At 40.5% G+C, this 12,162-nt stretch overlaps 1 protein-coding gene across 3 annotated transcripts in view; it reads right to left on the bottom strand.

Moving 5' to 3' along the window:
- The window catches only part of LOC122944520 (probable phospholipid-transporting ATPase IIB), a 302,414-nt gene that overhangs the window by 202,717 nt on the left and 87,535 nt on the right, over positions 1–12,162 (bottom strand). For all 3 annotated transcript variants that reach the window (XM_044302895.1, XM_044302897.1, XM_044302896.1), the window contains exon 9: positions 2,286–2,366. In XM_044302895.1, coding sequence (XP_044158830.1) covers positions 2,286–2,366 — 81 coding nt within the window. The remainder of the gene's footprint in view (positions 1–2,285; positions 2,367–12,162) is intronic.

The following is a 12,162-nucleotide window of genomic DNA, read 5'->3' on the forward strand; positions in this document are numbered from 1 at the left end:
GAGGGCGCCCCTTCCTTCTTTTGGGGGGCACACTCTTATATGACAGACTAAGGGTACTTTTACACTTGCGGCAGGACGGATCTGGCAAGCTGTTCAGCCTGTCGGATACGTCCTGCCGCTATTTTGCTGGACCGCCGCTCCGTCCCCCTTGACTATAATGGGGATGGGGCGGAGCTCCTGCGCAGCACGGCACTGCGCGGTGAGAGGCCACCGGACGAAAAAGTCGGACTTGCAGTACTTTTCGGCCGCCAGCCTTTCACCGCACACTGCTGCGCTGCATCGGAGCTCCGTCCTCGTTCCCATTATAGTCAATGGGGACGGAGCGGCTGCACGGCGAAATAGCAGCAGGACGGATCCAACAGGCTGAACAGCCTGTCGGATCCGTCCTGCCGCAAGTGTGAAACTACCCTAAGTTCTGCTCCTTATTGAAGGTTGCTGTACTCGCAGTTCCACTGCGGGCGGGCTCAGGGCTGGTGGTCTGGTGGTGGCAGAGGCACTATTGTGGCAGGCACCAGGCTAGTCTGTATTGGGAGTCTGATGGGACTGACTTGTAAAAGTTAGATGAGAGAAAAAAGTCTGAGTCCACTCAGACTTTTCTCTCTCATCTAACTGAAGACGCATGGTAAGGTCCCATTCACACATCCGTAAGTGTTTTGCAAATCCACGGGCCCGTGGATCCGCAAAACACTGACATCGGTAATGTGCGATCCATAATTTGCGGACCGCACATTGCCGACACTGCATAGAATATGCCTACTTTTGTCTGCAGATGCGGACAAGAGTAGGACATGTTCTATTTTTTTTTCGGGAACGGAATTGCGGACCCGGAAGTGCGGGTCAACAACTCCGTGTCCAGGCTGCACATCGTGCGGCCCCATAGAAATCAATGGGTCCGCAATTCCGTTCCGCAAAATGCAGAACATAATTGCGGACGTGTGAATGGGGCCTTATTGGTAGGTGCCAGACCAGATGTGACAACTCCAGACCCTCAGACTTTTTGATGCTCATGGCGGTGGGAGATCTAGGATGGGTGTTTGGGTGGGAGCTCTGGAAGGGGTGGTGGGAGGCCCGATAGATATGTGGGGGCTGGGGGGGCCATAAATTTTTTTTGCTATGGGGCCCATGCATTTTTAGCTACGCCCCTGACCTGGACTCTCTCATACGAATAAACCCACTGAGGAAGAAATAGGGGTCTATTTCGAAAAGCGTCTGGGACCTAAGGTTTATTCATAAAGAGTCCAGTACATCAGCATGGCCATGCACTACTGAAAGAATACCTACAAAAAGATCGTCGTGGTGTCAAGGTAATACTTTGCGATAAAACGAGCGAAGACTCACTGTGGATCGAAGTTATTTACGGCATTATACGAAAGAAAGGTAATCACCTATTTTCGTGACAATACGAACGAAGATTTACTGTGAATTTAAGCCATACGAAAGAAAGGGAACAGTTTATCTCGCGAGAATAGGAACGATTCATCAGTATTCCGATCTACTTCATCAGCGATCAACTACACCCTGCCGTGTATATCTGATCCACCTTGCATCGAGGTAAGCGCTTCTATACGTGGGACGCCACAAGTACGCGCACTACCGAACAGTGAGTACCAAAAAGCCATACATTGTTATCTATCACCACAAACTTTATAAAACAGGAACTAAAAAGTTACCAGTGTAACGGGACCGTTTTTTCCACACTTGTGCGCTTTATTTGGTATTTTTATCTAAGCAGCTGCAATTTATCTGCAGATCTTCCAGCGATGATCATCAGCATGCGGCATTGCGGATTCCTTATATGAGATTGCATATCTATCATTATCCCACGTTTACTGTATGTCATTGTATGTCTTATTTTAATGAGATTTTATTGTGCTTATAGTTAAAAAGTATATTGTATTACACATCTCCTGAGTCTCTTACATGACTCCATATGGTCGAGTGCCGGTCTATTTTATTATAATTGTTAATATTATAGGTCTGGGCGTGCATGCTGCCTTGACTAGACAGAATATCACAAAGCTATGATAATTATGCCAAAACTCCTAAATCTTCTGCATTAAAAATAACCAGGCCCAGAATGGAGTTAAAGCTACAAACAGTACCTAACAATGGTGCAGGTGATCCTATCAGTGATGGATCTTGTGACAGTATTCACTTGTGAAGTGCTGCAGGTGCAGTGCACATTGTTCTGCGAGCCCCGCACCTCCCCTGATAAGCTGCCAATGCAATATCGTCTCAAGGGCATATTGTGTGGATATGAAAAATTAGAGAAAGCATTTACTTACCCGTGTAAAGTTACCTTCAAAACTGTGAATATCCAGTTGTGGCTTCTGAGCATAAACATACGCATTGATTGAAAAGAGATCCTGCAATCGAGAATAGCTTCAATTAATAAACAATGCAGCGCTATCAATAAATAAGAGTATGTCATAGAAGGCCGACCAAAAACAGCTTGTTCATTTCTAAATATGATACCATTGATTTTCCTTCTTTCTTCATGAAACGAAATCTTGGAATTTTTTTCTCCAACACATAATGACAGAGACAGAGCGCACATATTACCAAACAACATGTTATGGATAACTTTTATATCGGATACACATCTATTCCTTTGGGAAGGTTTACACCTCACAGTGATATGAGCTTCACAGCATGCTACAGAAAAAAAATGAAAATATCTGGAAAAGGTTTCTAAGTCTAAGTACGACACAGATTTTTCACAGGTTCATCCTAAACAATTAAACAAATACATTATCAAATGGAACCTAAGACTTTCTGCATAACAGTAATCTATATTCTTAGACCAAAGTTTTAAGGGGGAATCCATAGGTGCTGCTATGACATAATACCGGAAGAAATGCATATATTAAATGATCATGGAATTTCTCCTTATTTGTTAATGGCAGGTTTACATAAATACGGTACATCTTTTGACAACAATAGATGATTAGGAAGAATCAGTCAACGGGTTCGGTCTGATTGGATTCCCAAAAAAAGGGGCTGGGTCTGTATGCGATGTACCTGACCTACATCTTCAGCACTTACAGGTGATGTCTGCTACTTAAAGGGGTTGTCTGCATTATTGATATCCTCAGGATAGGTAATCATTTTCAGATCAGCAGGGTTGCAACACCCGGCACTCCCCCCCCCCCCCCATCAGCTGTTTGAAGATAAAGCAGTGCTCGTATAAGTGCTGCCTTCCGTTCATTGTTTACCTGCTCTCAGAGAGCAGGTGTAATTACACCTAAGCCGGCCCATTCAATTCTATGGGACGGCTCCTTTCTGTTCAAATGAATAGGAAAGAGCACCTGCTAAATGCTGAGGCTGCAATGGCGAGCAGTAAACAATGAAGGGAAGGCAATGCTCATACTAGCGCAGCCTGCTCTTCAAACAGCTGATAGGCGGTGATGCTGGGAGTCGGACCCGCGCCAATCTGATATTGATTACCTATCCTGGTCATCATTATAAAGTGGACAACCCCTTTAGTGCCCCTAACAACGTTTTTACACCTGCTGAGTGGAAGTTTTTTTTTTTTTTAGTTTCACCATGAATTGCCAAAGTTTTGTAATGTGGTTTTTGGCCACAGTTATTCTACAAGTAAAACAAGCTGAAATTCACAGCATAGTTTATAAATGTTTGATCAATGGGGGCCCCACTGATTACATGAATAGGGGGCCTGAGCCACCAGTGCAGTGAGTAGGAGTTTGAATTGAGAGGTGGTCGACAATGTCCCCTATCATTCCATTCAATGTCTATGGGACTAAGGGAGACTGCCAAGTACAGTGCTCAACTGTGTCTGTCAGCCCCATAGATATTGAATTGAGTGGCACAGCAAATGTTCGACCGCCACCCTATTTAATTTCCTCCTCGTGGTGCTCGAGAAGTGAGGAGAAACGGGGGCCCAAGGACCCATTTTCAAGAGATCGCTGTAACCCCCCCGTGATCAGACATTTTTAATTTATCCTTTGAACAAGTGAAATATCCATTGTGAGAAAAGCCTTTTAACTGCCTGATTTAAAGGGCAGAAGTCCCTTAGAAGCATAAATGTCTAAAAGGTTTCTTAGTAGAAATATGTTTTAGTCCCATGCTGCAAAACACAAAATAACATTATTAAATTTGTCTTTTTTTGTATGAAAGTGTTCACTTATATTGAATTAAAATCAGACTAATTAACAGCTGCGGCTACAGAGATAACAAACCTACATGGCAGTAAATTATAAATGATGCGCTCCTTGGACTGGTATAGGGAAGAGGAGGCATGTTTCTCTATCTGCTCACATCTTAAACTGTTTGCCATTTGTTGTAATCTTTCACACGCTGACCATTCATCACACTCTTGTCCTTCCTATTCGGTTTTCATCAAGACCACGAGAAATAATTCATATGAAACTAATACACATGTGGGTGTCCTATGTCTTCATCATTCACCTCTTCCCCATCTGTTATTGCCTACAATTTAGATAATCCATCCTATTATGTGCTTTATTGTGAACAGAAAAATAAGAGTCCCTTGGAATCCAATACCACACACATACAATAAAAAGAGTTGTCCAGGCTTTCTTCATTAGGCATTTTATCTAAACTGCTCATACAAATATTAAACACCAACTTAACAGACTAAAAAGCTGTCTCACTGCAGCTTATGGGAGGAAAAACATAAAAAAAAATGTTGGAGTAAAGTTGACTGTTCAGTCCAACTGGTTAAAGAAAAAATCTAAAGTTTCAGCTTAAACACTTGTCATTTCTAGCTTGGATTCTTTAGGGGGAAGGCCCACTTGAACAACAATTTTAATGCACCTTAAAGGGGAAAAGGAAAATAAAAGAAGGAATACTCATCACACTGATCCCCTGCCATGGCCATTTCCTGCATGTCAAGAGGCACCAGGAAGTATAGATCAGTGGGGTACCCAGTAAATGTTGAAATGGCATTGGTAGTGACTATTGCTTATATTATTTTGTTTAACCCATTCTGCCCCTTTTCTGAGAAGTTTTTCTGCACTTTTTGTGGAAGTGGTATGTGAACCAAAGCCAAACGTGGACCAAAGGAAGGAAAATTACAAAAGAAAGATTGATACTTTTCTTTTTTTTGGATCCTCTTCCTGTGTTTAGCAGAAAAAACTGTATGAACAGTAAATGATTTGGGCCTAAATAAGAAAAAAAAATGCAGCACTGCTAATTCTATAATGTGAAATCCTGTATTATTTGTGTGTACAGTTCCAATGTAGACCTACATATTTCTATAGTAACAGACAAACCTTGTGTGGTCCGATCCTGCAGCCATACTTTCTTCCATGCGTTCACTTGCTCATTATTTGATAGGTTAAAGTCAGAACAATAGACAGTTTGATTGCATTATGACTGCAGGATAAGATTACACCGTAGAAATAACCATGCATATATGCAGATGCTGGAGATTTTAAAATTACCAGTTCACATTTTCTTCAATTTTTTATTTTTTATTTTAGCTGCATTGGAACGATAGAGAAATGATAGCACAGTTGTTCTTGCACTAAATATGAAAACAGAAATGTGCTATATACACACACATACTGATTGGCCACTTTCTTAGAGAAACCCATATAGCAGTGTGTTGGCGTTGAAGTCGTTCTGCAGGAATATTGGGCCATGTCAACATGACAGCTTTTCACAGTTGCCGCAGATTGGATGGAGGTTTTCACTTGCTCTGAACAGCCGTTCTGCCTCATCCCAGATGATGCCATCTAGCATTAAAGGGGTTGTGCCACCCTTTTTATCCCTGCCTGTTTCCCCACCTCCTCCCTCCCTTACTTTACCTCCCCTACCGCCTTTTTGTCCTCAATGAGTCAATCTTATGATATCCACTTCATGTACTGTCTGATACCTTTTTGTGGGGTTTGTTTATTGAATAGAATTGTTTAATGTGGGCTTTTTCTTCGTGATTGTAATCGATGGCTTGCTATCACCCCTCTGTATATTCTTTTGACATTCAAGAAAAATATTTGTGCCACTAATATAAATGTGTCCCATCCAACAGATATCGCTTTCTCTAAATACCACCATTTATCAAAACCTCTTTATTCTAAACTCATCAGCCTACCATTGCACCCTTTAGCAAATCCTGTTCTGATGTGCAGCTGCTGTTGGTTACCTCCTGCATTGGAGCATTGTAATGTAGGACATAGGAAGCATGGGGTATGGTTAGTGTCCCCTAAGGGGGGTGCTCCGGCACTCTGCAGTTTCACTAGTTCTTATTGCCGTGCATGAGAGCTACGGAAACAGTGTAGCACAACAAGCCAAGCTGTTTCTGAGTTAGAAAACCAGTATAGCTTGCTGTGCTATGCTGTTTCCGTTGCTCTCAAGTACGGCAATAAGAGCTACTGAAACTGCAGAGCGCCGGAACGCTGAGATGAGACAACCCCTTTAACTGCCTGTAAAGCCAAGCATAAATCTCATAGTATTCTATTACTGTGTATGGGAAAAGTGATCAGAATAATGGACTAAAAGTTAATGTAAAGAAAGTAAATAAAATAAAAAACAATTTATAAAAAATAAATAAATATATATATATATATATATATTTATATGGTTTTCTGAGATTTTAATAATAAGTAAAGAACCAAAATGCAAAAAGTGGCCCAGCCCTTAAGGGGTGAATTAAAAAAACTAAGACATTCCCATTAATTGGATAAGTCTTGAAGTTCTAAAGTTCACCATAAAATAAAACACACAAAAAAAGAAACAAAAAATGTATATATATTTTTTTTTTTTACGCCGCTTTTTCCTCCCAACTCTACTCTTTGACTTCCATGCATATTTGGAATTAATAGTCGGGGTAGGGTGGAGTGAAGCAAAAACATATTACGTATACCTATAACCTGAAAATAATGAAAGTGACTGAGAATGTGCTAATTAAAGAAAGACATAACGCCATGCACTCAGACGCTGGTATTAAAATATATTCCTATAGGATGGGGCTGCTCCAAAAAATAAAACCATTTCATCAGTCAATTTAGAAACGTTATGTTGTATATGAACGTAAAACATATGACAGATTCTCAACAATACAGAAGGCTAAAAACAAGTCAAACTACAATGTAATGGTTCGAAAAGCTTCAAATCTTGTGGTACGGAAACTAATACACTGACGCATGTAAAGCGCTGGCTTTAAAAGCCGTGCAACATGACAGTAGTCTACATAGAGCCCTCTTAGCTATAGTGGATTCCAGAGTGACATATGCAAAACTGTTCTGGAGGAGATAAATTTCATTCATCTACATTAGTCACAAAATGAGTAGGAGACGACATGATAATGGGGGTGTTTTTCTTTACCCGTCAGTATAATAATACAGAAATGACTGGGAGGTTATCAATAAGACAGGGAAACCTCCTCCATTAGGTCAAGGGCAACATTTGTTCACCCAACTTAAAGATCATTAAAATACATCCTTAATCATAACATGTGGTTCATTACAGATAAAATGGCCACCGGTTCAATAAAACTAATTAAATGTAAATGGTATTGTTTACTGCTGTATGGATCTTTTGATATAAATCAGCGAGTCACCATTTATTGAAAATTACACTGACCTCACCGCTGCTCATAAATTTACTTGATCACATAAGATGGAAATGAATGTTTCACAACATGAAGGCTTACAGGGAAGGAAAAAAAATAAAAATACTGCGCCACTTATGAGTATAAAACCACAGGAAACCTAACCTGCGGGTTACAGGTATGGCAAGACAGCTATTATTGAAGGATGTGTTGAAAATTTAATTGTCTGATCTTTCTAAGTGGCTCAGGAAGACAACAAAATCTGCACTGATCATCTCTGTTGGTGTCATCTGTTCTCTACGAAAAGCTCAGAAGCAGGGTTATTTATTCCGGGTGTCACCGAGGCTAAAGTTACACAGTGGTGCAGATGATGCTTCATGACATCCATTACATTAGGAACGTGCCGGAATCAAAATGATTGACAATTATAGTTTGTACAAGCCTCACGTTATACTCAGATTCGATTTTTGCTGATCGTCCAATCCATACAGCAAATATTGTTTTTTCTCTTTATCTCTAAATTTTAATTATTTTTTTTAATATTTAATATTTTTATGACTTAAAAAAAATAATAACTTTATTCTCTTTGTACTCCGTTTTTTTTTTTTTTTACATTTCTTAAATTGGCAATTGATTCTTTTAGGTCTATTATATAAATGATTATTATATTTAGCATCCTTGCTTCCACAATTTAAGTCTGCATGATTTGTGTTGTATTGCTAACATCTAAAAAAAACATAATACAAGTGGCTCAACTAATAGGGAAAAATCTAATCGTAATAATCATCATCATTGTCATTTTCTGAAAGCGTTTTTTGGAGCAGAAAACATTTGGTTTTATGTGGTTATGGTAAGTTAAGACCAGCAGGTGGCATTCAAGAATTATGAACACCGAAGTCTCTTGCTGAGCTTTAACAGTCTATGTCAGCATTTTATCCCAGGCTGTCATTTAGCGCATAGTGAAAGCATAACATGTATATGCATGTTGTGTATATAAATGCAGGGATGTTATTTTTATGATACATAGATAGATAGATAGATAGATAGATAGATAGATACTGTAGATGGCAAACCCCCTTTGGCAAGGAAACACCAGGTTAAAGAATGAATAAACAATATGGGCAATCTGATACCAGCGTCTGAGTGCTTGTATAAATAAGAAGTAATCTTTGCCATTTTCACAGCAGGTGCTATGAATACGGGAAACACCTTTGTACTGCCGAATTTCAGCAAATAGCAGCTTTAGTGACTATTAGAAAAGCAGGTAATTGACTGCATTAAGAAACAGCAATTCCTTGAATGAGCAGAAGTTAGGTCAAGGAGACTCCCTACAGTTTGGGAACAGTGTATCACTGCCACCTTCCCAATGGATTACATTTCGGTAATAGCAAGGAACCGGGAATACTGTAACGCCAAGCAGCGTCAGGAAATCATGGATAATCACGATTTGCCTCAGTCTGAACAGACGTGATCACTTTTACTAATGTGAGCAGTCTGAGACGACTTAGTCCCAAAACCACCAAGCTGTAAGTGAACTAAACTGCAACTATAATCCAAAGCAGAACAGGTAAAACATTCATGTGCTAGCCTGTTAGGCTACTATACAAGATATGAGGGTTTATACAATGTGTGTGGACTTCATTAGGAATTTCTGTCCGTTTGTAGCAGAAATTAAGAGAGAGAAAAGTTTTCAATAAGACACCAACATAATCTCAGTTTATTACTCTTCTGCCCAAGAAAGTATTTATCTGCAAGGTAATTCTCATTACAATAATAGGTAGAAGACTGGAAGAACTAACAGAATGACAGATAAACACTGCAATTATAAGTGTAAAGTAAGAAGCCCTGAACAGTCACAGCATTGGGATAGTATAGGAGAGGTATGGTGCTTTGAGTAACCATCTCTCACTCATTCATGGTCATCATGGAAACTGTTAAGTGAGGCTCTCTGCAGTGCTAAAGTCCACATAGAAAGTTTAAGGGGTTTTCAGAGATTTATATATATATATATATATATACACACATATTGATGGGCTATCCTAGAGAAAGGTAATCAATATGAGATTGGCACCGCCATCGATCTGCTGTACAAAGAGTCAGCAGCGCTTCGTAAGCGCTTTGATGTGACGTTACAATCATCAGTCATATAGCCTAGGCTCAAGTGAATGGGGCTGAGCTCCGATACTAAGCACAGTCGGTATCCAATGGGCAGCACTGTGCTTGGTAAGCTGTGAGGAGTCCACGGTGAGATTTTAGGTGAGAACCGTGGCTTCCTCAAACATCTGACTGGTGGGAGTACATTGAGTTGGAGCCCTGCTGATCTCATATTGATGACCTAGCCTGAGAACAGGCCATCAATATGAAAATCCTAGATAACCCATTTAACAACTCTACACAGCAATAGTATACATGAAGTGATTTTAACAAGTTATATACTTTTGATGGAACAGTCTGTCTCACCTTTGGTAGCTCAGTGGAAAACGTCATCAAGTGACTGCTCTACTACTGATAAAGCCTGCAGGTGATGATTTTATAAGTTAACTAGCACTCTGTCTTTTGTAACTATGCTTTTAATAAGTCTTCAATAATGCCTACTGGGCTTGTGACTTATTCCTTATGTTTCAGAGTTCACTTACCTATTGGAAGCTACTCAAACAACATAGTAAGAGGGCAGCTTGTACTATATAGTGCTCCAGTCCTCACATCGATGGCTACTCAAAAACATTCCGAGGACAACATGAGCCAATGACTATACATGTGATTAATTATTTTACTACAGAGCTAAAGTATACTTACCTCTCTAAATCTGCCTGTGCTCATTAAAAGGAAGAAAGCATATATATAGGTAATTGGAGAAAGGTAAAATTATGGCCCTGTGTCAGAATTTTTATTTTTTTTACTTTTATTTTAATTCCTTGTTCCGCCTATTTACCCATTCAGAATTTGCTTGACTATAAATATACAGTACAGACCAAAAGTTTGGACACACCTTCTCATTCAAAGAGTTTTCTTTATTTTCATGACTATGAAAATTGTAGATTCACACTGACGGCATCAAAACTATAAATTAACACACGTGGAATTATATACATAACAAAAAAGTGTAAAACAACTGAAAATATGTCATATTCTAGGTTCTTCAAAGTAGCTACCTTTTGCTTTGATTACTGCTTTGCACACTCTTGGCATTCTCTCGATGAGCTTCAAGAGGTAGTCGCCTGAAATGGTTTTCACTTCACAGGTGTGCCCTGTCAGGTTTAATAAGTGGGATTTCTTGCCTTATACAGGTCCTTCTAAAAAAATTAGCATATTGTGATAAAGTTCATTATTTTCTGTAATGTACTCATAAACATTAGACTTTCATATATTTTAGATTCATTACACACCAACTGCAGTAGTTCAAGCCTTTTATTGTTTTAATATTGATGATTTTGGCATACAGCTCATGAATACCCAAAATTCCTATCTAAAAAAATGTGCATATCATGAAAAGGTTCTCTAAACGAGCTATTAACCTAATCATCTGAATCAACTAATTAACTCTAAACACCTGCAAAAGATTCCTGAGGCTTTTAAAAACTCCCAGCCTGGTTCATTACTCAAAACCGCAATCATGGGTAAGACTGCCGACCTGACTGCTGTCCAGAAGGCCATCATTGACACCCTCAAGCAAGAGGGTAAGACACAGAAAGAAATTTCTGAACGAATAGGCTGTTCCCAGAGTGCTGTATCAAGGCACCTCAGTGGGAAGTCTGTGGGAAGGAAAAAGTGTGGCAGAAAACGCTGCACAATGAGAACAGGTGACCGGACCCTGAGGAAGATTGTGGAGAAGGACCGATTCCACACCTTGGGGGACCTGCGGAAGCAGTGGACTGAATCTGGAGTAGAAACATCCAGAGCAACCGTGTACAGGCGTGTGCAGGAAATGGGCTACAGGTGCCGCATTCCCCAGGTCAAGCCACTTTTGAACCAGAAACAGCGGCAGAAGCGCCTGACCTGGGCTACAGAGAAGCAGCACTGGACTGTTGCTCAGTGGTACAAAGTACTTTTTTCGGATGAAAGCAAATTTTGCATGTCATTCGGAAATCAAGGTGCCAGAGTCTGGAGGAAGACTGGGGAAAGGGAAATGCCAAAATGCCTGAAGTCCAGTGTCAAGTACCCACAGTCAGTGATGGTCTGGGGTGCCATGTCAGCTGCTGGTGTTGGTCCACTGTGTTTTATCAAGGGCAGGGTCAATGCAGCTAGCTATCAGGAGATTGTGGAGCACTTCATGCTTCCATCTGCTGAAAAGCTTTATGGAGATGAAGATTTCATTTTTCAGCACGACCTGGCACCTGCTCACAGTGCCAAAACCACTGGTAAATGGTTTACTGACCATGGTATTACTGTGCTCAATTGGCCTGCCAACTCTCCTGACCTGAACCCCATAGAGAATCTGTGGGATATTGGGAAGAGAAAGTTGAGAGACGCAAGACCCAACACTCTGGATGAGCTTAAGGCCGCTATCGAAGCATCCTGGGCCTCCATAACACCTCAGCAGTGCCACAGGCTGATTGCCTCCATGCCACGCCGCATTGAAGCATCCTGGGCCTCCATAACACCTCAGCAGTGCCACAGGCTGATTGCCT

This window comes from Bufo gargarizans, chromosome 8, assembly GCF_014858855.1.
Source record: "Bufo gargarizans isolate SCDJY-AF-19 chromosome 8, ASM1485885v1, whole genome shotgun sequence".
Lineage (NCBI taxonomy): Eukaryota > Metazoa > Chordata > Amphibia > Anura > Bufonidae > Bufo > Bufo gargarizans.